General features: G+C 42.3%; 4 protein-coding genes across 11 annotated transcripts; all 4 read left to right on the top strand.

Moving 5' to 3' along the window:
* The first annotated feature begins 154 nt into the window (after positions 1–154).
* On the top strand, positions 155–8,796 carry ddx46 (DEAD (Asp-Glu-Ala-Asp) box polypeptide 46). 4 transcript variants are annotated; one of them, XM_077592584.1, is made up of 22 exons: positions 155–304; positions 498–662; positions 914–1,036; positions 1,110–1,197; positions 1,274–1,445; positions 1,558–1,805; positions 1,947–2,054; positions 2,122–2,287; positions 2,365–2,485; positions 3,186–3,361; positions 3,881–4,002; positions 4,070–4,148; positions 5,379–5,461; positions 5,536–5,700; positions 6,280–6,442; positions 6,517–6,848; positions 7,300–7,449; positions 7,551–7,775; positions 7,845–8,063; positions 8,144–8,288; positions 8,355–8,428; positions 8,507–8,796. In XM_077592584.1, the coding sequence occupies exons 1-22, from the start codon at positions 168–170 to the stop codon at positions 8,552–8,554; spliced, it is 3,309 nt and encodes a 1,102-aa protein (XP_077448710.1). In that variant the 5' UTR covers positions 155–167; the 3' UTR covers positions 8,555–8,796. The 4 variants fall into 4 exon arrangements, with proteins under 4 accessions (XP_077448710.1, XP_077448711.1, XP_077448712.1 ...); XM_077592585.1 differs by having other exon boundaries at positions 1,277–1,445; XM_077592586.1 differs by having other exon boundaries at positions 914–991.
* A 291-nt stretch (positions 8,797–9,087) lies between these two features.
* LOC144068398 (UPF0461 protein C5orf24 homolog) lies at positions 9,088–11,634 on the top strand. Of its 3 annotated transcripts, none has more exons than XM_077592896.1 (2): positions 9,088–9,398; positions 9,983–11,634. In XM_077592896.1, exon 2 carries the CDS (start codon positions 9,986–9,988, stop codon positions 10,580–10,582), a length of 597 nt encoding a protein of 198 aa, XP_077449022.1. In that variant the 5' UTR covers positions 9,088–9,398; positions 9,983–9,985; the 3' UTR covers positions 10,583–11,634. The 3 variants fall into 3 exon arrangements, with proteins under 3 accessions (XP_077449022.1, XP_077449024.1, XP_077449025.1); XM_077592898.1 differs by having other exon boundaries at positions 9,986–11,634; XM_077592899.1 differs by having other exon boundaries at positions 9,088–9,326; positions 9,986–11,634.
* A 1,291-nt stretch (positions 11,635–12,925) lies between these two features.
* On the top strand, positions 12,926–15,585 carry txndc15 (thioredoxin domain containing 15). Its single transcript, XM_077592895.1, has 6 exons — positions 12,926–13,125; positions 13,504–13,793; positions 13,861–13,998; positions 14,076–14,239; positions 15,132–15,262; positions 15,320–15,585. The coding sequence occupies exons 1-6, from the start codon at positions 13,041–13,043 to the stop codon at positions 15,514–15,516; spliced, it is 1,005 nt and encodes a 334-aa protein (XP_077449021.1). The 5' UTR covers positions 12,926–13,040; the 3' UTR covers positions 15,517–15,585.
* Positions 15,586–15,968: 383 nt separating this feature from the next.
* Positions 15,969–25,804, top strand: LOC144068559 (pterin-4-alpha-carbinolamine dehydratase 2). 3 transcript variants are annotated; one of them, XM_077593167.1, is made up of 5 exons: positions 15,981–16,214; positions 16,829–16,960; positions 23,760–23,840; positions 23,927–24,018; positions 24,138–24,700. In XM_077593167.1, the coding sequence occupies exons 1-5, from the start codon at positions 16,104–16,106 to the stop codon at positions 24,217–24,219; spliced, it is 498 nt and encodes a 165-aa protein (XP_077449293.1). In that variant the 5' UTR covers positions 15,981–16,103; the 3' UTR covers positions 24,220–24,700. The 3 variants fall into 3 exon arrangements, with proteins under 3 accessions (XP_077449292.1, XP_077449293.1, XP_077449294.1); XM_077593166.1 differs by lacking the exons at positions 23,927–24,018; positions 24,138–24,700 and adding an exon at positions 25,288–25,804 and having other exon boundaries at positions 15,969–16,214; XM_077593168.1 differs by lacking the exon at positions 24,138–24,700 and having other exon boundaries at positions 15,995–16,214; positions 23,927–24,105.
* The last annotated feature ends 50 nt before the right edge of the window (positions 25,805–25,854 follow it).

Consider the following 25,854-nt stretch of genomic DNA (forward strand, 5'->3'; position numbering starts at 1 on the left):
CCATATTAGGAAATGCATTTATAGTAGTTATATGTTTGCAAGACTTTTGGTATCCATTTTATTTAGGGCAAAAGTTTTATTATTTACAAATATACGAAAACGTATCGAATAAGAGTGAATGGGGTAATTTCCCCTGCGACCTCCTGCCTCTGAGTGTCGCATTTTCAATGAAAGCGTCGCAGATTTGTGACGTCTTATACTGGAACGGAACCACCATAGAATCTGAAAGTCCCGCACTAACGTGGAACATTTGGACTTGTTTTACGACTCAGTTTCACAACGTTACAATGGGAAGAGAATCGCGGTATGTCCATTTAGATTTTTTAATAGTACGAACTCTAAAAAAAAAACAAGTCGCGCGCGTCTGACGAAGGCGCTAATTCAGATGGCTAAAATTAGCATGCTAACCATGTTGTTTTAATGCATAAAACTCTTCTAGGTTTTGCGCCAAAGTTCTTACATTTTCACCATGAAATGAGAGATCTGTTTTGGGTTAGACATTACAGAAAGCGTTCGAACTCGCCTCGGCGATCCGGTAGCCGCTCGAGAAGTCGTTCTCCGGATAAACGCTACAAGAAGGACGATCGGGACCGAAGCCGGAGGGAGAGATCTCGGAGCCGGGACAGACGTAGATCTCGTTCCCGAGACAGAAAGCGACCCAGGTAAGTAAGCATGAAGCGACGAGGAATTTAGATAGCTGATGAGATGGCAACATTTTTTTCATCGACTAAAGGAATTGAAAGGTTTTTTTTTTCCTGAGCAGATGTTTCCTCTTATGTTCAGACTGAAAATCAATGAGACATACTCCAATACATAACCCCAAATATTTGATCACAGCTACACACAGTATTGAAATAAGAATTTTCTGTTGTAGTTCTCCTTAAAAAAAATGTCATTTTATTTTTCTGCGCAGACGTTCCAGGAGCAGAGAGAGGAGGAGGTCCAGAAGCCGTGAACGGAAAAAGTCGGGAAGCAAGGGGCGGACTAGGAGGTCACGTTCAGTCAGTCCTGGCAAGAACAGGAAAACCGATGAAAAGTTAGCCTTCTCCCCTACCAAACCTATTGACTTGACCCTGTGTTATGCTCATTTTTTTCTCCTTTTTCCACAGGTCAAAGAGCAGAGAAAAAGAAAATCTGGATCTTGCACCTGACAAAAAAAAGATTAAGGAAGAGAAGGAAGAGGAGAAGGTAGAGGATGTAAGTGTAAAGAGCAAATATCTAAATCTAAGAATGAATTTGACATCCTCTGTGTTTTTTATTTTTTTTTATCTAGCAGCAGGACTTTGACCAAAATAAACTGGAGGAAGAAATGAGGAAGCGGAAGGAGCGTGTGGAGAAGTGGCGTGAGGAGCAGCGCAAGAAGGCCATCGAGAACATCGGCGAGATCAAGAAAGAGCTGGAGGAGATGAAACAGGGCAAGAAGTGGAGCCTGGAGGATGACGACGGTGACGATTACTATGTGACATTTGCTCAGCAAATCTGCCATTGTTGGGTTAAAAGTGGATTCTATTAACTGTTATACTGGAACATTTGTTGAATACGCACGTTCTTTTGCAGACGATGACGAAGACACACCCGTCCCCATGGAGGCGGACGATGACGAGGAGGAGGAGGAGGATGGAGAAGGCAAAGGGGAGCCCAAGGAGGGCGAGGTCATGGAGGAGAAAATGGACGAGAGTGAGAAGGACGTGGCCGTGGAGAAGGAAGAGGAGGAGGACGACGTTGACCCGCTTGACGCTTATATGGAAGAGGTGAAGCAGGAGGTGAAGAAGTTCAACATGGGAGGCGTGAAAGGAAACGACACGGTAGGTCCGACATGGTATTTAAATGAGTGCCCAATACACGGTTAATGACACGTTTAATTTATTTCTATGTTGGCATTTTTGGTCCTCCTAAGTGGAGGCTTCCTTATCACTACTTTAATTGTTCAAATTTCATCTTGATAGAAAGGAGCAACGGTCACCAAAGTTGTGACTGTGGTTAAAACCAAAAAAGGACCTCCCACTCACAAGAAGAAGGGCGAGTTGATGGAGAATGACCAGGATGCAATGGAGGTAATGGACTTTTTTTTTTTAACTGAGGAATTTTTGTCAATGCTCAAATTTGCTATGTGTCACACAGTACTCATCAGAGGAGGAAGAAGTAGACCTCCAGACAGCGCTGACTGGCTTCCAGACCAAGCAGAGGAAGATCCTCGAGCCCGTCGACCACGGCAAGATCCAGTACGAGCCTTACCGCAAGAACTTCTACGTGGAGGTGCCCGATCTGGCCAGGATGTCCGTTGAGGGTCTGTTGATTGCGCAACGTCCAATTCGAATTCAGAATACATCTCGCCGGTTCTGACGCCTCTGTGATCCTATCTAGAGGTTAACGCTTACCGGCTGGAAATGGAGGGGATTACGGTGAAGGGGAAAGGCTGCCCCAAGCCAATCAAGACATGGGTGCAATGCGGCGTCTCCATGAAGATCCTCTCTTCCCTCAAAAAGTTTGTATAAAGGCTCACATGGTTTATTGGGATTGGATGTTTATCACCGTCAAGGGCAGCAAATGAGCCTTAAATAATTCTCTGACCACAAAATGCCACACAACACATTCATTTCCTGATGTCCCTTTTAAATCTGCACACTTTTGGTCACCGATGTTACAGTAGAAGGGATGTTTTTGTTTGATCATGCATGTCACATCTCGGTTCCAACAAACTGAAATGAACTATGATCACCCTGTACCCAAACAAGATTGGATAAAATACTGCCATTTGCTCGATAACTAGAGTGAATAAATAACTAATCCACAATTGGGCTTCAGAAGTCCAATGGGGGAGGGTCGCTAAAATGGAACAAATATTATTCTGTTACTCCACGAATACAGCGGTGTAGTATCCATTTTAGTTAGTGTTCTCACCAAGAAGCAAAGAGATAATGAACAAAGTGATTTTTTTTTCCCTCTGACCTGGCACTCTTAAAATATTCAATAAGTGCAGCACTTGACTGTAGACAATTTTAGTCTTTGAGCACTCCAAAAAATATCTTTTAATGTTTAATTTTCATTCTTTGAAAGAAATATATTTATTTTTTAATTTTTATGACAAAAATCTAACCCAAATAACAAGAAGCCCATGCCATTTTTTAAATGTATTTTACAATAATTTCTTTAAGGTTAATTTTGCTTCATATGATCATTTCCAGGCAAAGTTACGAGAAGCCCACCCCTATCCAAACCCAAGCCATCCCCGCCATCATGTCGGGCCGAGACCTTATCGGCATCGCCAAGACGGGCAGTGGCAAAACCATTGCCTTCTTGCTGCCCATGTTCAGACACATCATGGACCAGAGGCCCCTGGAGGAGGCGGAGGGACCTATCGGTAAAAGAAGCCCATTTTTTTTACTCCTTCAGCCCCCTTCAATCGGGATAGAGTGTACACGGTCGATTGGTCGCCCGGAAGTTTATTGATAATTACCATTTAAATCATTGCTCAAATTCCCTAAATACAAACTGAATTACTATTTAGTCATACTTAATGCCCTGGTAATTATTAGGCTAAAGAAAAGCTCAAAATTTCCCGGACTTTTATTGTTTTTTGTTGGAGAACTTGTTAAGACCCTGACTGACGTAGCTTCTTAAAGGGACAACGCATGTACATACAAACTCTTATACACTCACACGTCGGCTCAGTGAAACTGCTCATGGCCATTGTTGGCTTTTATTGATGCATAGACCGTGTTGTTTTACCTTGTTTTCTCGCCGTTCTTTTGGTCGCCCGTTGTCGCGGTCGGGGCGACCAAAAGACCGGGGACCAAAAGACGGCGACCAATCGACCGCACACGGGGATAGAGAGCAGAAATAAAGAAATGGTGTATCTCTATCTCTGTTTTTTTCTCAGCTGTGATCATGACACCCACCAGAGAGTTGGCGTTACAGATCACCAAGGAGTGCAAGAAGTTCTCGAAATCGCTGTCACTCAATGTGGTGTGCGTGTACGGGGGCACGGGGATCAGCGAACAGGTAAACATTTGCACGACAATTCAACCAAAAATGCTACAGATTGACTGAATCGCTACTTTCTCATCAGATTGCAGAGTTAAAGCGAGGAGCCGAGATCATCGTGTGCACGCCGGGGAGAATGATTGACATGTTGGGTGCTAACAGCGGTGAGCGTGCACACAATTTGCTTGTTGTCGAAGGGAGTCAGGTTTAGTGTTGCGACTTTGTTGTCGTCATATATGGTAAACACATCCCTCTTTTGCCTGATAAGTTGCTACTATTAATTGTTATTAAAAAAAACAATTCCACACTATAGATCACACTTGACTAAGCCACACCCTCTAAATGTAATGACATTTAATTAAAAAAAAATACAGATACAGGCCAAATGCATCCACACATGGACTGTTTACATAGAAACATGTTACAAAGTAAGGCGTGGGGTCTCCCTGTTACATAAAGTGGCAACCTTAGGCCTAGCGTAGCAGCTTAGTTGTAGCGCACTGTGGATATCCATTATTTTGAAAGCCCTAACTTTATTTTGTAAATTGGTAGAGAGCTTGAAATTAAGCCTTTAGCAAGTTTTTGTTACAACCGATCCAGCACAGACCGTTTAACCAATGAAACAAGACGCAACTGACTGCAATCCATTGATTGCACTTTTAGGACACCCGATTGGTTCAAAGGTGTCCTCTTAATGGGTTGGAACGAAAACCCACACTCACGACTGCCCTTTGTGGAGGATCCAAACCAGTTTAGAGTCAGAAAAATATAATAATAATATAATATAACTTAATAAATATTGAGGGAATACTTTGTTTTCAGCTCTCCCAAACCTCATCCGACCAAATTACTGTATATGATGGAACAAACGCACACACTAAACTCCTTGTATACTCGTCTGATTATTCAATATGAACGTTATTATATTTGATCAAGACAGTACCTCCTTACTAAACTGTTGACATGATTTGAACACTTTTTGAGATGAGTGCTTTCAACAAGCCTGTGATGTTTCCTGAAGATGAGGGCAAAAGCAGGTAGGGAGTGTCGCTAAATGGCAAATGTCAATGTGAAAAGTATGTTTTGAGGCGCTTTTCTGGCTTCCACACATGCGAGGTAATCTGCAATATGTTTTTTCCCCTTTTCTAGGTGAAAAGGCGTACGGTCAGATAATGCTCGAATGGGGCTCCTTCTCTTGTTTTGTATCTTGAGGCTGTTTTCTGACTTTTACAGGATGGTACGCAAGACCTGAGATAGCCAAATATGAGCCACACATTAAAGTTGCATAATTAGCCACTTTTAGTAGTTTATGCCGCAAATGTGATGTACGGAATTTAGGAGTTTTAACGCAGTGCACACTTTGGCTTGCCTGACCTTTGCTTATCTCCGCGTAGGTCGCGTCACTAACCTGCGCAGAGCTACGTATGTTGTGCTCGACGAAGCTGACAGGATGTTCGACATGGGGTTCGAGCCGCAGGTGGGTGGCACGCCAACCTCACCGTAGTCGCGTCTGGTTCCAATTCCGTGTTGACGTGCGGTTTTCCCGCTAAGGTCATGCGCATCGTGGACAACGTTCGTCCGGACAGGCAGACGGTGATGTTCTCCGCGACCTTCCCCAGAGCAATGGAGGCGTTGGCTCGCCGGATCCTGATAAAGCCCCTGGAGATCCTGGTGGGCGGACGCAGTGTGGTCTGCTCCGACGTCGAGCAGCATGTGGTAAATTTGCAGCTGACTCTTTGGTAAAGACGTCCCGATCCGATATGACTTTTTGGGCTATCAGTGGTATCGGATTGGGTCGCAAGATCAGACCGGTCATCTTTTAAGATCTCTTTCGGGGGCATTGGCGGCAGTTAGTGTCAAATTCATTCTTACGGTAATGGGTAATTTTTGCTCAAAAATATATATACATATATATATTTTTTCGGATTAGAGGCAAGCTTTTGCCTACAGAAATCTTGGCTGGTGCTGCAGGAGCCCACTGGCGGCCCACTATTTAAAAAAACAAAAAAACAAATGTTAGGACTGTAGTAATGATGTCTTTATAAGCCATTTATTAGCAATACTCAAACTTGGATTCTTACAAATAGCCGCAGACTTGAAATGCAGTTCTGACTATTCACATATCGACCATAAGATATCGCAATTGCGATTTTTCACCAGCCATGGTTAAAATTTGCTTTTCATATTTTGTGTGAATGAATGACTTAAAATTTCATTGGTGTGATGTCAAATAGCCCCAACTGTGGAGTGATCTGAATATTGATTTTTTTTAAAAAAATATTTATGTTCTTGCAGCTGGTGATTGAGGAGGACCAAAAGTTCTTGAAGCTGCTGGAAATCCTGGGCCACTATCAGGAGAAGGGATCCGTCATCATCTTCGTCGACAAGCAGGAGCACGCCGACGGCCTCCTCAAAGATCTGATGAAGGCTTCGTACCCGTGCATGTCCCTGCATGGAGGTACGGCGATGACTTTTGTACTCTCGCTTTCCAACGCTGACACCTCCACGCCCGTTCGCCGTCTTCCCTCGCAGGCATCGATCAATACGACCGAGACAGCATCATCAACGACTTCAAGAACGGTGCCTGCCGCCTTATGGTGGCCACGTCGGTGGCGGCGCGAGGCCTCGATGTCAAGCAGCTCATTCTGGTGGTCAACTATAACTGCCCTAACCATTACGAGGACTACGTGCACAGGGCCGGGCGCACGGGCAGGGCGGGCAACAAGGGCTACGCCTATACCTTCATCACAGAGGACCAGGTCCGATATGCCGGCGATATCATCAAAGCCTTGGAGCTGTCCGGTTCCCCTGTGCCGGCTGCGTTAGAGCAGCTGTGGGCCTCGTTCAAAGATCAGCAAAAAGCGGTAAGGCACTTTTTTTGGACCAAAAATAAACTGGTCTGGCCCACATGGGCAGGAATTTGGCCCGCAAACCAAACTTCAGTCGTAAAATGGCAGACAACATTTAAAAAAATAGCTCCATGCTCAAAGTATTTAAATATCCAAATGGTGCATTGCTAAGACTCCTGATGTTAAAGAAAATAATGTTGATGCACAAAAAGAAATTACTTTCTTCACACTGATAGACTCGAACACAGGTGTGTGTGACAATGGATGGAATGGAGGTGGCAGTCTGGGAAACTCATTTTATTGGTAAAAATAGTGCTGGGTTTTATGAACTGTCTCCACCGCCCAAGGGTGGATATTAATTTGAATGGTAGATTTTTTTTTTAACTTATTAAACAATGTTCTTTACTCTGTTAGCACATGCCAACGTGGTTGTTTGCTCCCTTAAGTTCATTTTTTGCCGTTGCAGGAGGGCAAGTCCATCAAAAGCAGTAGCGGCTTCTCAGGCAAAGGCTTCAAGTTCGACGAGACCGAGCACGCGTTGGCCAATGAGAGGAAGAAGCTCCAAAGGGCAGCGCTCGGCTTGCAGGATTCGGATGACGAGGAAGGAGCTCTGGATGTGAGAAACTCCATTTAAAAGAAATAACAATAACAATGAAGAGGTAAAAGAAAAACAAAACGCCAAGCACAAAATAACCATGGCCATCCATCCACTTGCAGATTGAAGAGCAGATCGAGAGCATGTTCAACTCCAAGAAGCGCGTGAAGGATCTGATGGCTCCGGGCGCGGCGGGCGGGGGAGGTTCGTCGGGCGCTTCCGCGGGCTCGTTTAGCGGGCTATCGGGTCTGGGCCCCACGTCTGCCGGGAACATCCAGAAGCTGGAGATGGCCAAGCGTTTGGCACTCAAGATCAACGCCCAGAAGAACCTAGGCGCCGAGGCTCAAGTACGTTCGCAAGCGCCGGCCTTTGCGGAAAAAACATATTTATTTATTTTATCGCTGTACTTTTGCCAGGATGTGATGCAGCAGGCCACCAACGCCATCCTGCGAGGCGGCACCATCATGACGCCTTCGGTGTCGGCCAAGACCATTGCCGAGCAGCTGGCCGAGAAGATCAACGCCAAGCTCAACTACACGCCGGTGGAGAAACTGGAGGAAGAGCGACAGGCTGCTGAGCAGTCGGAGACCGTCAAACGCTACGAGGAAGAGCTGGAGATTAACGACTTCCCCCAGGTCGGCCTGGCGAACGCTCCACCGTAGCTGATGAATTGAACGTTTTATTAATACATCCTCTCGATCGCGGGCTTTTGTAGACGGCCAGGTGGAAGGTTACTTCCAAAGAAGCCCTACAGAGGATCGGCGAGTATTCGGAAGCCGCCATCACCATCAGAGGAACCTACTTCCCCCCGGGCAAGGAGCCCAAGGAGGGAGAGCGCAAAATCTACTTGGCTATTGAAAGTATGGATTTGACCTTCAGCCCCTTTCAGATCGTATTGATTGGGACTCATTGTGGATTGTTTCCAGGTGCAAATGAGCTGGCTGTGACCAAGGCAAAAACAGAGATTACACGTCTCATCAAGGAAGAGCTCATCAGATTAGTAAGTGTCATCAAAATGACAAAAAACTATGAAGAAATATTTGCACTCACCAAAATTTAACTTTTTTTTGTTTTGCAGCAAAACTCCTACCAGCCGACCAGCAAAGGACGATATAAAGTGCTGTAAAGGACATGCTTGTAAACAGAGAAATGTTTTTGTTTTTAACTCTGACTGCCCCACATTTTTTCAAAGTTCTTCACTGTTGTTAAATTTTTATTTGTATATTCCTCTCAGCTACAAATTAGCCCCGAACCTTTGGTGTTTTTTTGTTTTGTTCATAACATTTTTGTATGAATAAAAAAGCAATCTAGCTTTCAAGAAAGGATGATTTTTTCCCTTGGTTTAATAAATTATAACATTGGTGAGAACGTGTTTTTTTCTTCCGTTTTATTAATACGCGTGGCTGCTATGCAGACTGTGTTTTACATTATTTAAGAGTTTGTATATTATTCATCAGTGGGGGTGCTGCAATGGGGTTAATATTGGTGTAAAATGGGATTGTGATTAGAGAATGGAGGAAAAAGGATCGCAGCTCAACAAAATATGGGTTTTGGTGTTCATCAATGATGTCATCTGACGTTAAAATTGACATTTATTGGCAGTTATACGGTTTCTAAGAAGGAGGGGCGGAAACCAGGAAAGTCTTATTACGAGGGTTCCCGTGTTGCGCATGCGCAGTGGCGGTCCTCGAGCCGCTTATTAATTTTTAATGGAAAATGGCTGCTTTTCTCATCCAAAGCAGCGGAGCCAGAAGATGAAAAAAAAATGCAAAACACACCTTGGTATTTTTAACGTATAATCAACGCCATAGATTTTAAGAAACCTGCCCGGGAAGAAAACGAAAGCGGAGTCGTTGAAACAGTGAGGAGGGCAAATGGACCCGTTTGCGCTCTGAGGGGTGATTTTTTTTCTTTTATTTTTTTGCTCCTTGACCTCTTTTGCGTCTGCGACAAACGGCCATTAAACTCAGGTACTAATTTCAACATTTAAACAACTGCTTTTGTTCAACGTGAGGTCTGTTCTATTATTTACATCGCTGCTATTAAATATTAGCACCAATGCTAACACATTAGAAAAATAACCATTGTGTACTCGCTGTTTCGTCACATAAAAGGGACGCCAGAATTGTAGATGAGCATGTGAGTTGTGTACACGTTTTTAAAAAATATATATAAATAAATATTTTGTGAATGAATGTCACTCGTTACAAATGTGACGAAGTGTTGTACACACCTCCTAATTTAGCAACCGCCTACTCTGCTTTGTTTATATTGCTGATATATATCGAAAGTGCTGGCGCAAAATGTTTGTCTTTTTCCCCCCTTTGTCGAAATGTTGATACATTGGTTTGAATTTCAAAACTTTATTTTACTAAAAAAAATGTCGCGGGGCATTGGTAACCATAACTGTTTATTTTCTACTGTAAATATGATTTTTTTTAAATACACGTTTTGAAAAATAAAACATTTTGTTTACATTTCTGCTGGCACCAATGGGAACTAATTAAGTAATATTTGAGCATGGTCAAGCGATTAAAACATTTCCCCCATACAGAAGATGATGCGCCAGGTGACGAGCGCCGACTTCTGCATGAACCCCCGGCCATCATGCCTGGCCGAAGACGCCCACCACGCCGCTGCGCACTTTGACCTTTGCCCCCCACCAACCAACAAGTTCTACTCTCCGCCGCCTGTCCAGATGACACTGGGGCCAGTGGTGCTGTCCAACCCTGGTCTGAAGCCAATGCTGTGCCCCCGACAGGACATCCTGGGGTCCTCCAAGCTCCCAGCCTCGAAAGCTGGTGACCCGGCGAATGACGGTAAGAAAAAAAACAAAGGTGCCGGGAAAACGGGGCGGCGCGGTCGCCCGCCGGGCACTACCAAGCTGGCAGGCTACCGGACCAGCACGGGGCGCCCACTCGGCACCACCCGTGCCGCCGGATTCAAAACCAGCCCTGGGCGGCCGCTGGGCACCACCAGGGCGGCGGGTTACAAGGTGAGCCCAGGGCGACCCCCAGGTAGTATCAAGGGCCTATCACGCCTCAACAAACTTCCATACGGAGGGGCGTGCAGCGGGGCGGCTTTCCCGTACCCGCTTCCGCACAAGGACCTCCTCTGTGAACCCTCCTGCAAGGAGAACCCCCCGACCGAGTGAAGTACCCCTAAGAGATAAAGGGAGTTTTTTTTAATAAGCTTTCCCGCGTTTTTTCTAATGTATCACAAACAGTATTAGGACACACTACCTATGGCATGTTGAACTACCTTCTAGGAAAGTGCAGTGAAGGCACCACGAATGTCGCGTTCACTGACAACATTTTGGATGAAAGTCTGGAGATTGTAGCAGCATTTTGGAGGGGTTTAGGTTCAGTGTGAATGAGTTTCTGTTTTTTTTTATGCCACAATATTGGGTTTGCTCAGAAATTTTCATCCACTAATTTAAAAAAAAGGGGAAGTTGGTCTATCTTCCTTTTTTTGATGAAAATTGGCTGCTTTTTATGCTCAGGCTGAAGCACTGTCTAATAGAAATGTTGTGCTTTGCCGCGTTCTTGTGGCACCCATAAACTACACGGAGACGTTTCATGTCTGAAAGACACATTTAGAACATCTTTCTGGTATTTAGAAGAAAAAAGGAATCCAGTCTGTGTGTAAGTCTAATATCAACAATGCATGTGGTCGGAGCAAATTGTGGTGTAAATACTTATGTGTCATTGACATCTTTTTTAAGCCCTTGAACCACCACCGCTTGCATTTGTCTGATCTATATTTATTTAATATAATGATTGATCAGATTTTTTAACTGGCCAGTAACAAGTTCTTCTTTTGCCAAAATTAATTTAATTCGGTTTTGGGGGCAAAAAATACAAAGTTTTTGGGATGACAATAGTAGAAAGAGATTTTTAAACACTATTATCACTTTGAGTTTATCTCTACTTTTTATTTCATGTATTTTGTTATTTTTATTTTCTCTAAGAGAATGTAAGTGTTAAAATTCATGCTTTTAAAAGCCATTGCAAATATTTTCATGATATAGAGTATGAATTAGAAAAATTGTTCCAATTTTTAATTTATTTGTCTATATTTTTGTTTTCTAGAGTAATATTATTTATTATTTTGATTTTTCATCATTATAGTTATGTTTTTTACTTTTATTTATGTCCCTGAAATTTACAGACAAGGCATTGATGCTTTACATGCACATACACATTTGAGACCAATTTTAACATGCTATTTTTTTTAACTATTTAACTAATTAATTCTATATCAGAAATGAAAACTAAGTATAGATTTAAAAATATCCCAACTGCTGTGTTCAATTAAGTCAATTTTACTCAACATTATAGATATAATGTGTAATTTTGCTAGCTCGTCTTCCAATTAATTTTGTTTAATACTTTCAAAGGATACATATCAATTTCATTTCTACAGTTCCCAACACTCCCAAAATAGGGTACGTATGTCACATGTATTTTACGCTTTTGTACACGTGGCTCGCCAGGACCAAAGAATATGAATGATGTAATCTTCATGGGGCGCGAAATTGATTTTACATTTTCTATTGAATTTCCTGTAAAACACTGTAAATGGTTCTCAAGTCAGATGGCTTTTTTTAAAAGTAATATTTCAGAAATTTTACAGGACAGCACTTAACATTACGGAAATTAACTCACAAATGCTCAATGTATTACAAGTGCATCTCAATACGTTTGTGTAAACACTTAACAAGAGTAAAAAACTGTTATTTACTTTATTATGTTCTTGTTTCATCAGTTTTTCAGTTCCTTTTTTTCTCTTGGGTTTTCATATTGACAAACTTGAATCCACCTGGCTCCGCACCTTTAAGGCATGACTGCACTTACACTTACTTACTTAAAGTGCGTGTGTTTCATTTATTATTTCAAGAATATGGGAGGGGTAGACTTGACAAATATTATTCGTTATGGTTACATATTGCTAATGTTTCTGGGAGGTATACCTCCAACATATTCAAATGTATTCAGATGCACCTGTATACACATGGATTTTCTAATGATTCCTAGTATAAATAAGTGAAATGATAAAAGCAATTGTGTTATATTTGTTCTGTCACATTTTAGCCACTGAGGACTCGATTTTGTAAAAAAAAAAATGAAGAAAAAAAATGAAAACATGAACATGAGTGGACTCCAATCAACTTTGAAGTTATTTCCTCTTGCTGCAAAAAAAAATGGTGAGAATGGTAAGACAAGTGGAAAACAACATTGTACATGTGTATATATACAATTCTTCATTTTACCCGTGCATGGTTGTTGTGAATTGTCAACGATTTGTGGAATAAACAGAAAAGTAATGCAAACTCCTATATTGTGCATTATATTTAGTTTTATATTTTTTATGCGTATCAGGTCTAACATTTTTTTCTGGAATTTATATTTTAGTATACAATGCAAATATCTTTTTCCTTCTCAAAATCATTAAAAATGAAAGTAAATCATTTAACGGAAGTGTCACATTTTACTATGTCCGCCATTAGGTCTGTCAAATTGGTTCCGTCTTTTTAAATAGTAAATATTGTCGACCTCACCGGCTCAAACATGTCTTGATAACCCAACACGTGATTGGTTCCATAACGAAATATGTCGGGAGATATTCCCAATCTTAAAAGCTCTTATAATTTATATTTTATTCTCATGTTGCTCTTTTCAGCGGTGACTTCTTACGGTAAGCCACATGCTAGCAAAACACGACGGCTAGCTAGACAATTTATGCTCATTATTCACCATTAACAACTATTTTACCATACATTCATTTTGGCATCCGTTATGCACCACACCTTACTTACTTTAAGAATATATGTTATCGTTTTTGGTTTCTGCTAGTCAGAAAATTAGACACCCGGTACACTATCTAAATACTAACAAGAATAAATAAGCACAGACGTTGATAACTGAAAACATCCTTTTCATGTAAATTTACAATGACTCTAGTCACATGCTTGTTTCTCATTTATCAGAATTAAATGTCACTGAAATCACTTTTCAAACTGGTGTAAATGTGGCGCAAGGGTATACTTGATATTTTCTCTGCTTAATTTTCTAGAGCATAATGAGTTGGTGGTCTCGAAAGAAGAGGAAGTAGCGATACCTCACCCCGAAACTGTCCCCGAATTTGCGAACGACGTCGATGCGAGGCCACTAAAGCGTCAGTTCAAGACGGCCGAGATCGCTGATGCCCTGATGGGTACTGAGACCCCCGTTGACCCGTCTGACATGGAGTCTCTCTACCCCAAGAACATCGAGGACTTTCAGTTGGGCTTCTCGCCGCCGTGCGACGACGACGCGTGTCTCGCCGAAGTTCCCGACGGTGACAACCCAGAGACCGCCCAACCGGTAAGTGGATCCGTGCTCGGTTTTACGCCGCGGACGCGTTTTGAGCGAGGCTTTGGCTGTCTTCCAGGTGACGCTGGACATGGTTCACGTTCCCGCCACCGAGGAGAAGAACGCAGAGACCGCCAAGACTTTCAAAGTCAACTGCGACCTGAGGAACATCAGCGAACCTAGCGCCTTGTCGGTCAATGTCCTCAACGCATCCCAGGTTACCTGCCTTAAGTGCACAATTTGGTCAAAAGAAACTGCGCTATTTGCCAACGACTGCGCCCATGTTGATTCCAGGACCTGATGGAGTTCTTGAACGCCAATGGCACCGAGTGCTCGGTGGTTCTGTTCTTCACGGCGTGGTGTCAGTTCTCGGCCGGCCTGGCCCCGCACTTCAACGCCCTGCCTCGGGTCTTTCCTGACATACACTTCCTGGCTCTGGACGCCTCACAGCACAGCAGGTCAAGGGTTTAATATTGTAGCATGTAGCTAATTGGTCATTCCACATTTGGTGGACATTTTGGTTTCCATATCTGTTTTTCTCTCCATACTCATCAAAAATAGGTCATAAAATATCGAAGGAAGGGCGGCCCGGTGAATGAGTGGTTAGCACGTCGGCCTCACAGTGGGGGACATGGGTTCAAATCCAGGTCGGTCCACCTGTGTGGAGTTTGCATGGTCTCTCGGGCCTGTGTGGGTTTTCTCCGGGTGCTCTGGTTTCCTCCCACATTACAAAAAAAAACGGTACACGGTCAATTGGTCACCGGTCTTTTGGTCACCGGTCTTTTGGTCGCCGATCTTTTGGTCTTCAGTCTTTTGGTCGCCCAGAAGGTTATTGATAATTACCATTTAAATCGTTGCTCAAATTCCCTAAATACAAACTGCGAATTACTATTTAGTCATACTTAATGCCTAAAGAAAAGCTCCAAATTTCCCGGACTTTTATTGCTTTTTGTTGGAGAACTTGTTAAGACCCTGACTGACGTACCTAGCTTCTTAAAGGGACAACACATGTACATACAAACTCTTATACACTCACACGTCCGCTCAGTTAAACTGCTCAGGGCCATTGGTGGCTTTTATTGATGTGTAGACCGTGTTGTTTTACCTTGTTTTGTCGCCGGTCTTTTGGTCGTCGGTCTTTTGGTCGCCCGTTGTCGCGGTCCGGGCGACCAAAAGACCAAAAGACCGGCGACCAATCGACCGCACACAAAAAACATGCATGTAGGATGATTGGACACTCTAAATTACCCCTAGGTGTGAGTGTGAGCGTGAATGGTTGTTTGTCCGCACCGCTTATCCTCACAAGAGTCGTGATTAAATGCCACCTGACATTTTTTTTTTGGGCTCCAGTCTGTCAACCCGATTTGGGACGGTGGCAGTCCCCAACATCCTCCTATTCCAAGGAGCCAAACCCATGGCTCGCTTCAACCACACTGAGAGAACCCTGGACGTGCTCACCTCTTTCATCGCCAACCAGACGGGTAAGCGCCAAATCACCATTGAAAACGGCCATCATCAATAAGACTCATCTTGGTCAGGTTTGGAGGCGGGGTCGGATAGGAACGTGACGGACGCCGACCACCTGGGCCCGTTGGCTAGCATGCCCGTCAAGAGCGTGGACTGGCTGCTGGTCTTCTCGGTGCTGTTCATCGCCAGCTTTACCAGCTACGGTATCCTCCGTACCGACAGCATACGCTGGCTCATCCCAGGCCAGGAGCATGAACACCAGGAGTGACTGATTGACAGCCAGTTTTTGTTTTGGAAATATGAAAAATATTTCTATTAAAGGTGGTCTTGATGTTTATTGTCAAGTGTTTGAGAGATTAAATCTATTAGTAAACACAGTTACTCGGATTTAGGATTGAATTTCAGGTCGATAGAGACATTTATTTTGAAATCGGAAATCAAAGATTTGGTTTTCAACGGTTTAATGTCCTTGTTTGTTATTTTATTTTATATTTATTTTATTTTCGGAACTTTTATTGTGTGAATATGAGCATGCATGGTAGGCTGATCGGACACTTTAAAATGCCCCGCCTCTGGCCCAGTCAGCTGGGATAGGCTCCAGCACCCCTTGCGACCCTAATGAGGATAAGGCGGTTCACAAAATGAATGAATGAATGAAAATGGTATTGTAGAGCAAAGTTAGAAAATGTTTAAGAGGTCCTCTAACACAAAACGTGTTCATTTTAATCAGGCAGGAAAGTGAACACTCCAAGTGCCGAGTAAGCGAATAAATACAGAGTAGATGACATGTTTGTGAGCGTACAGTAGTTGAGCGGTGTTGCTGAAGGACCTACTAATGAGCAGCGCTTTCCCAGCATGTCATGGTTAATGTTTAGCCCGGCAGCAAGCAGCCTTTGGCCCCGCGTTCTGCTTAGGCTCACCGGCCTCAACCTGGTTCCCCTCTCCAGGAACTACTCGACTAAAATGGTGAGTAAATAGCACAGTACTGCATACTGTTTGTTTTCCAATTATATCAAGGTGCGAGCGTACGTGACGTGCAATTTCCGCAGGACTATCGTATAACGCTTATGAATAAATATTAACACGTGCATTTGTGAAACTTTGGGATTATACTCAACTCGAGATTCTTTTAAAGTATTTTATAAGTCAAAGTCTGGGTCACCCTAAGTAATTGGGCCAAATCTAAGGCCATTTATTTCGCATTTTTAGTTTCCTGAGATGTGTGTCAACGTTAATGGTACTGAATGTTCCTTTCTATTCCAAGTTATTGTAATCGCCTTTTTATGGCGCCGATTATCATAACTATTCTTGGACTGAATAACATTTCTTGAAACATTTTAAAACCAATCTTAATGGCTGTCAAGTTGAACCAATCAATAACAATAGTAGTAGTGATTATTCGTTGGACGGTGTGTTGGTTTTCATTGTCAAAGTCGCTACACTGCCATCTAGTGTCCCCAGCATTCATCGCATGCATATCGCAGTTTACATGAGGATTTCGCAAATGAATATTATTGTGACTTTTAAACCGAAGTGCACGTATTTATGTCATTCAAACAACAAAATGTGTTTTTTTGCAGTCGTCTGAGTCTCATTGGCTTCTCCCTGCCGACCGTGACCAACATGTGATGGAATTGAGAGCTGCGGGTTGGATGGAGGTGGAGGACCGTGACGCTATATTCAAGGAACTTCACTTTAAAACTTTCAACCAGGTGAGTTCACAAAATTGAAATTCAAGTAGAGCACCAAGGTTACAATAACGGCAACTTAACAAAAGTGTCGTTGGGGGTGCTACTTTTACCGGTCCTGAAAAAAAAATGGAGGTCCTATTTTTAATACATTTATGGAAATGTTTGTAGTATTTTAAATACACAGTATTGTGTTTCTCTATTTCTATGTGGCTTTGTTACAAGTGTAAAAACAGTTTTTATATATAACAGCGCAAACAATAAAGTATAATAGTGGACATTTAAAAGTACGCTCGAGAAACTTGAGCGATTGTTCGAAAAAGTGAAATTTAGTGGGCACGCTCAAGGCCACTTAACGGACTTCCTCTAATCCCGGCGCTTGTTTTCGCCCCTGGGAAGCGTGCTGTTTGGGCTGTTTTTACACTTCTCCGCATTTGAAGTGGGGGGCCGGCCTCCCCCATGGACCGCCTTCACGTCAACCTGAGTTAGGCTGACACGAGCCAGGTGGCTGGTTCTTTCGCAAACAAATCAAATTGGATAAAAAGTTTCATCTGGGCGCTGTTAAAAAAAAAAAGAGAGAGGAAAAAAAGAAAAAAAACATCTTTGCAAGCCTGCTGTTGTCTCAGTCTGAACAAACATTGGCAAAACTCTCATTTTTCATCATTTTCCAAACAAATCCAACACAAACAAGCCCAGTTGAGACCACAAGACAAAAAGTAGTTCTCATGAAAATGACAATTTCAATTTGGATACGACGCACAGAAGCGCAACATGAAAAGTTGAATCTCATTCCAAAGTCCTGTGGCCTGGAAAAAGAAATTTTCAGATACTGCTTCGCCAGTCACATTAGAACCACAGAAGGGTGACACTTGTGATGGGAATACAAAGTTTTTTTTTAACTCTTTGTTTCCTATTGACGGCAATAGTTGTCCCACCCATTTTGAAAACCAATAAACCCAGATATTAACACCAATCTAATCAATAATGTCGTGTATGAATTTCACCTCCATAAAATGACACATACATGCTGGAAATAAAACAGATTAATAAATATGTACAAATTTAAGATAATTTTACATAATGTGATAACTAAAATAAAATTTATCTTCTAAATTCTGTACTCTCGACTGTAAAATACAGCAATTTAACAATATTGAGTTTAACCCTTTCGTCTATCGCCGTCATTGACATTAAATTAGTTAAATACAATGAAAAAAAATCTATTTACATTATTATATTACTGGAGTATTTCAGTTTTCATGAATTTAATTAATTTAACTTTTAGCTTTGTATTAATTAATACGTGTATTTTTAATTCTATAGAAAATAATACAAACACTGCAATAATGAATAGTAATTAAAAATAAATAACCAAGAAATATATATATATATATTTTGACCAAATCTAGGCACTTGCCCAACAAAGGTTTAAATGTAATTTGCGTCAACTTTTGAATGGCTGTCGTTGAAAGCTTTTAAAATATCAATAAGTTCAAATGAACTACGACCGCCCGGTCCACAAAATAGACGTGATGTGACGCTGTCATCATTTGGGTAAATGGACTAACGTTATAATAAGACCAAAGTTAAGAAATTTGATATCACTTGATCAACCCTGAGACAAAAAAAATCGGGCTTTGAGGATGGATGTGTGTACTTTTCTGTAATATACCGACCAAATTTCATCATGATCTGTCCACAAATAAATAGTGACATTTTGAGCCCTCCCCCAGGTGATCTAAAAATCATTGAACAATTTAAACATTTTAAAATGACTAATAGCTACTAAAACAACAAACAAAAAAGTTACAAAAGCCACCAATCGATAGATTCCTTTTGGGAATTATTTGACCACTTCCAAATATTTCCTTGCCTGAGCCGAGTCACATCTTCTGGTGGCCTTCAGGGGGCGATAGCGCTGCACTCCCCATTTTTAAAAAGGTCAAGAGTTTCCAGTTGGAGATGCCACTTTATTTAGTAGACCACTTTCTGCATCAGGTTGGCCAGCAGCTGATGCACACCAAGTGGCGGCGCCCGCTTGTTGGAAAGCAGCCAGCGGGATGGCGTCCCTTTTTTTTTAAATTTAAATAGCGTTGAGTTGCTTTAGAAAAGTGTGTTTACTCGCTCATCTTGTTTACGGATGCAAGCATCTGTTTCGCATTTGCCCGCGACTATTTTGTTTGAAATGGACGCCGCACGTAATCTTTTGGGGATTTTGCTACTATATGTACGGAAGAACGTACGATGATTTGAATGAGGATTTTAAAAAGGACTTTCAAGTTTGTCAACAAAGAAAAAGTTAGGAAAAGTTGGACTGATTGATTGCAATTTGGGTGGAGTATTATGATCAGTTGCCCCAAAAGTTTCAAGGAGCCATGTTCAATTCGGAACAGTTAAGTCTGCCATTTAGTTTTCAAGTGTTCGTTTTGGCCAAATTATTTAAATACATTTTGAAAAATTAAGCCCCTCCCATGAGTTTTTTGGAAAGTAAAAAAAAATAACTCCCGCTATTAGTTTCCTAAATGGATGTTAAATTTGATGGAGTTGCTTATTACGAAGTGGGGCGAGTGGTTAGCGCGTCGGCCTCGCAGCTTTGGGGTCCTGGGTTCAAATCCAGGTCATGTCCACCTGTGTGGAGTTTGCATCTCCTCCCTGGGCCTGCGTGGGTTTCCTCCGAGTACTCCGGTTTCCTCCCACATTCCAAAAACATGGTAGGCTGATTGGACACTCTAAATTGCGAGTGTGCATGGTTGTCTGTCTCCTTTGTGCCCTGCGATTGGCTGACCACCAATTCAGCTGGGATAGGCTCCAGCACCCCCTGCGACCCTAGTGAGGATAAAGCAGTTCAGAAAATGAGATGAGTTGTGTATCATAACATAGAAGCACAAAAAGTCCCAAGGATCCACACTTTATTCTGAAGAAAGTCTGATATTTTTTATTTTAAGTGTCCATTTTAACCAAGTGAGTGACACTTTTTCCATCGGTCATGTACATATATATATATATGTATATATGTATGTATATATATACATATACATATACATATATATATATATATGTGTGTGTATATATATATATATATATATATATATATATATATATATATATATATATATATATATATATATATATATATATATATATATATATATATATGTGTGTGTATATATGTATATGTATGTATATATGTATATGTATATATATATGTATACGTATATAAATGTATATACACAAAAAGTACATGTACAAAAGTGTACACCAACCGGCTAATCCTTAATGGCAGCACTTAGCGTGCGGAATTTGACAGTCTTCCGCTAACAACCAGTAGCTAGCCTGCGAGCTAACCAACAGATAGTGGATCCCAACTTCTCCAGCTGAAAGCTTTGGGGGGGGACGAAGGGGACGCAATGGGCGTGCCTCTCATGGCCGACCTCATTGGCCGCCGTTGAAGTCGTTCCAATAGTGGGCGTGGTCCCGTGCTAACCACAGAGTGCGCAATTGCCGCCCCGTCAAGAACGCGGGCCCACGTGCGCGCGCATCTTTGTAAGCGCGGCGCAATCTGCATGCACTTAGTCCTGGCAAGGCGCACTGGGCGCTGGTCTTAAGCCCCCTTTTGGACGGCGCAGCGGCGGAAAGCCGATATGTAAATAACAGACATGTGTTCCTTCCAGGCGGCCGCCGCGGTCGGAGCGTCTCATCCCGTGTTGTGTGACAATCACGCCGTAATAGCTGCAAAATGGCCGACGGAGGGGGTGGGGGCACGAGTGTGGTTCTGATTATTGGAGGCGGGGGCCTGCGTAGCGTCTCGTCAAATTAGCCCACTTTGACAGCTACGCCACCGAGGAGGGGGCGGCGACGGGTGTTTTGGGCACCTTTTTTTCCTGTCCATGTCTTTCTTCCGGTTTTTGATTGGCCGACTGGCGACCAGTTTGGGACGTAGTAGAGATTGGCTGACCGCTGACCGGTCTGAGATGTAGAAGAGATTGGCTAGTGCGACACAGACTCCGACACTGGTGCCAGGTCAAAGATGGACTCGGCGATTGGTCGACTCCACTCGGTAGACTGTGCATTGGCTCGTCAAGTCCTTGACCCCCGTTGACATGGTCCTGTGTCGTTAGAGGGGTCAGACACCACCCCTCCCTCCCCGGCCATTGTGTCCTGGGTGCCACCGCCCCCCCCGGGGGAAAAGGGCCACGTCTCGCCAGGCTCGTTGGACATTCAATTCCCAATCATTTGTACTTTGGGATTAGCGGACCCCCACCCGCCGACCCTGTTTTGTCTCCGAGATCTTCTTCTGTCGGGGTTCATGTTGCGTCGTAGTTTTTCTTCTTTAGTTTCACATTCCGACTTCTTGGCTTCTCCACTTTAGGAACACTTGCCAAAGTGAGACAATACAAATAGTATGTTGTTTTGGCATTTTTGCTGAGGCTAAAAAAGAAAAACCCGTTGTGTGGAAGTTAGCGTTTGGTGTTGTCAAGTTTCTTTAACTAGCACTAAATCACCAAAGGCTTTACAGATAGACAATTGGCATTAAAATGTGATGTATATTCTTACTTTAATCAAATAAATCACCAAAGCAGTAATAGAATAATATTACTTTTGTTGGTTTGTGATACCTGACTCAAACTTATTATCATTTATTGGTATTATATCATGATATATGCTTTAGTGAATTACTCTATATATTTTAAATGATTAATAAAGACAATTGTATGATTTTTTTTTTAAATTTAATGATTCTAAATGGAAATCCCTTTCATTGGGCCATTTTTTTTAAATAAAGACAATTTTATGAAAAAATAAAATAAAATTTAATGATCTTAAATGGAAATCCCTTTCATTGGGCCATTTTTTTTTAATAAAGACAATTGTATGAAAAAAATATTTAAAATTTAATGATTCTAAATGGAAATCCTTTCATTGGGCCATTTTTTAAAATTGTTAAATTACTAATAGTTAAAAGATTAATAGTCGTTTGAAAAATCCTAAAATTTAATAATAATAAAACTGATTATACATACCCCTCCTATCTAACCTACCCCCCACCCCCCCCAAAAATGTAAGTATCCCTCAAGGTGACCTTAATGCCGTCAATCATTTCCTGGCAATCCTCCCAGTCAAAACGGATAGGACGTCAATCGCTGCCAATGGCAGCCAATAAGTTAAAAAAATTCCAATAAACGACAAATCGGGCAACCGAGCACGCCGTCCAATGGGGTCGTCCGGGTGGCTGACGGCACACGGACACAACGCAGACCCCCTCGGACGGCAAATTGGTGGCAGCCGGGTCAAGTTGCAGGAATATGCCAATTACTGGAATCGATGGGCGGGGCTGGATAACCAATTGGACGCTCGGGTCGCCTTTTGGACGTTTTACCGCAATTGGCTACGACGCAAACCTGCCTAACACAATTTCCTGCGCGTCTAATGGTGTTTGGTCATGTCAGGTGGCGCGGGGCGGCCGTGTAAACAATGGCCTTTCAGTTGATCTAATTAGGCGGGGAGGAAGTGTTTAGGGGCTTAATTGAGATTGCTGTGGGAAATTGCTCCGAAATGGGCCGGCCGGTTGGCCGGCGCTTTCCTCGCGCCGGGCGGTGGACGGGGGATTTCGCTCGGGATTTTGTAGATAATTACGAGGAGCGCGCGTCCTGATTGGAGAATGCGCCGCGTGCCCAACGCCAAATATGAAGCGGCTGTGAGCGCGTACCCGTCATTTCCTGCGTACGTTTGAAAGGCAGGCAGACTTTGCTCTTTAATGCTTGACCAATATTACTTGACCTGAAATATGCTCTTGAAATGTGCATTATTAACCTCAGTAACGTACTTTTATTATATCATACCTGTCAACCTCTGCCGATAACTGCCCTTATAAATGATTATGATTCCCCTTACAAACCCCCAAAAACCTTACAAACACCGTACGAGTCGTACGGTGTTTGTAAGGGTTGACAGGTATGTTATATACTTTTTTCAAATACAAGGGAACCTAAGATGGGATTTATATGTAGTAAGGTCTTCTTTCAAAAACACCTTTTGTTTTTTATTTTATCAAAAATCGGTAGAAAACTCTGAGCTTTTGCCAAATACATCCATGTGTGGAATACTGACCAACCAGAAGCAAATATTCTGCCTAATTTTAGCTCACAAGTTGAAATTATTAAGATGGTAACATCAATAAATATATGAATCTTTAGCTATATATTGATGTGCATGACTTGGGCCTTCCGCATGTGGATATTTTCTCAAAAATGGAGGAAAATAGCTTTGTTTTTAAGACAATTTCTGATGTCTTGACGGGAGTACTTTTGACTAACGACGTTTTTTGAACACTTTATAATCATTTTATGACAGTGAAATTTAGAATGGGCTAAAGAGGGGTTTATGACGTTTATTACGGAATTCCAGAATTAGTAAGATATATTTGTCTTGGATTTTTTGCTATGCAGGGTCACATATTGAATTTTCAATTATTTACTCAATTTTTAAGTGGCATCATTTACTCAATACCGTTGCCTAACCCAACCGATACATGAAATATATGGAAGTCTCATTTTTCAATTTCAAGGTTTGCAAAGTGCTTTGACTAAAATACTTTTTTGGGGGGTAAATGTAAGTCATGCTTGTTTTGAGCGTGGGCAATCGACAATTGAATCTTTAGAAGTCACTTCCCAACTATACAACAACAAAGTTCGAACGGGAGGAAAATCCACGAAAAAGATTAAGCGCAAAGTCGAAAAATATGACCCCTAATGAAGACAATTGAATAAATTTGTTGGAATTTTTTTCACCATTAAATATATGTCCACTTTTTGTGAATTTCCAGGCATTCGGCTTCATGTCACGTGTGGCGCTGCAAGCGGAAAAGATGAACCACCACCCGGAGTGGTTCAACTCTTACAACAAGGTGACTTCCTACCAACAGCCTCACACACACACACACACACACACACACACACACATGTGACATCATTAAAATATTGTGTGTGGCAGGTGCACATCACGCTGAGCACGCACGACTGCGGTGGGCTTTCCAAGCGAGACGTCAAGATGGCCAAGTTTATCGACAAAATTGCTCTTTCCATGTAGCTTCTGTTATTACTATGATATTTATTTCCTTGCCATTAATAATGGCTTAGCATTGTGTTGTAGATAAAAGTATCTGATTTGTACTCAAAGGTGTGCTTGTTGATGCAATCCTCAGACTTGAACCCTATCGAGTTGGAGTGTCAAACGTACGGACCCCTGCTTCCGGCCCGCTGGGTTTCTTCTGGCTGACTTTGTAGCTCGTTTATATTTTAGACATCGGATCAAATGGTTCTGTTTTTAATCTTTATGCAGAATTGTGTGATCGAGCGCATGCACTATTGCGTTTTGCTCAATTTCCTCTTTGCAGTCACATCAGTGCTTTCGCCCCCTGCAGTCAAATGAGTCCAACTTAAGATGTCCTAACCCCAACAGGATGTAGCCTGGAAATTTCCCCCCCGAAACCCATAGGAAATCATCCAAAATGAATAGGAAATGAGCCAAAAATGATCAGGCAAAATTAACCAATTGACGCCGATAGAGTACTCGCCTAGTTGTAAGTTGTAAGTGAACTTTTTAGGCCCAAAATAAGTTGGCCGGACCCCAATGAGACTTCATTGGCATGGAGGTGATCCGTGAACCAAACTGGGTTTGATACCCCTGCTATAGAATAAAAAGAAGCCACTTGAAACGATTGATGGCCATTTTACATTTATGATGGCAATAAAACTCCAATCCGTTTTGCCTGGGTGCCAATCCAAATGGATTGGACATCACTTGTTGTCAATGGCAATTTGCATTACCATCACCATGGTTTGTTGATTATTTTTTTCCACTTTGTCGCCCGGCGGGTGAGTGGTTAGCGCCTCGGCCTCACAGTTCTGGGGTCGAGGGTTCAATCCCAGGTTGGTCCTTACAGTGCGGAATTTGCATGTTCTCCCTGGGCTTGTGTGGGTTTTCTCCCTGGTGTCCTCTCACATCCCCAAAACACACAGGGTAGGCCTGATGCATAGCAATTCTGTGAGGGGACTTTGGAATATGAAAATAGATTTATTCATATATATATACACAATGTTAAGTCTTTAAAATGATAGGTTTTTTTCTCATGAGACTTTTGCCTCCTGACCAAGCGTCCATTACGCAAAATTCAGGGTTTGGAAGTTTTGTTGGGTTCTGGGCCAGCCATGGGCACCCCTACTGTTAGATAACGATAATAATAATAATTATTATTATTATTATTCACCCCCTGCAATTGGAGTGTTTGGTTAGAGACTCTTTGGGATTTAAGTGTCTGTGCGTACGCTGAAAATGATATCTGTTTGGAGCAGGCGGAACCGACAGCTGGACAACCGCAGAACAGGAGGCCTGTTGCCGTCGTCGTCACAACCGAGAGAGCTGGCAGTGATCGATCATGTGTCCGTCTGGTCATGCTGATTTGTAAAAGAGGGAAATTGATGTTGAAAAGATCTAATGACGCCAATAGACGTCCAATCTCTTTCAACTGGGAAACCATCGCTTCCGGCCACTCCCAGTTGAAATGGATTGGACGATTATTGCCGCCCCTTGGCGAAAAAGAGTTAAACTAGGTGAGGTTACGAGAGATTTATAAAACAAAAAAAGAATTAAGTTGCGCTCCGGTTCCCATAATGCATCCCCCTCCCCTACACTATCACCGCACCCAGGTAAAGAATTTAACACCAGCCGCTTGCGTTTTCACTGTTGTGACTTGTTGGGAAACACTTTATGCAAACACACACACACACAATGCCTCATACTATGTCATAGAAATACCACATAGTATTTCTAAGATTTATATGTACAATAAATGTAAATGTTTATTTTGAAGTGGTTTTAGAGGGTGGATAGTTTTTTAAAATGTAACAATAATTGAGCAA

The sequence above is a fragment of the Stigmatopora argus genome, chromosome 22 (genome assembly GCF_051989625.1).
Source record: "Stigmatopora argus isolate UIUO_Sarg chromosome 22, RoL_Sarg_1.0, whole genome shotgun sequence".
Lineage (NCBI taxonomy): Eukaryota > Metazoa > Chordata > Actinopteri > Syngnathiformes > Syngnathidae > Stigmatopora > Stigmatopora argus.

Coding starts and splice junctions, on each gene's coding strand:
- ddx46 (XM_077592584.1), top strand. CDS start 168: ATGAAAGCGTCGCAGATTTGTGACGTCTTATACTGGAACGGAACCACC. Junction 4,149..5,378: donor CATGTTGGGTGCTAACAGCG/GTGAGCGTGCAC, acceptor ATCTCCGCGTAG/GTCGCGTCACTAACCTGCGC. Junction 7,450..7,550: donor ACGAGGAAGGAGCTCTGGAT/GTGAGAAACTCC, acceptor ATCCACTTGCAG/ATTGAAGAGCAGATCGAGAG.
- LOC144068398 (XM_077592896.1), top strand. CDS start 9,986: ATGATGCGCCAGGTGACGAGCGCCGACTTCTGCATGAACCCCCGGCCA.
- txndc15 (XM_077592895.1), top strand. CDS start 13,041: ATGTCGGGAGATATTCCCAATCTTAAAAGCTCTTATAATTTATATTTT. Junction 13,794..13,860: donor ACCCAGAGACCGCCCAACCG/GTAAGTGGATCC, acceptor GCTGTCTTCCAG/GTGACGCTGGACATGGTTCA. Junction 15,263..15,319: donor TTTCATCGCCAACCAGACGG/GTAAGCGCCAAA, acceptor CATCTTGGTCAG/GTTTGGAGGCGGGGTCGGAT.
- LOC144068559 (XM_077593166.1), top strand. CDS start 16,104: ATGTCATGGTTAATGTTTAGCCCGGCAGCAAGCAGCCTTTGGCCCCGC. Junction 16,961..23,759: donor ACTTTAAAACTTTCAACCAG/GTGAGTTCACAA, acceptor GTGAATTTCCAG/GCATTCGGCTTCATGTCACG. Junction 23,841..25,287: donor GGTTCAACTCTTACAACAAG/GTGACTTCCTAC, acceptor TGTTTGGAGCAG/GCGGAACCGACAGCTGGACA.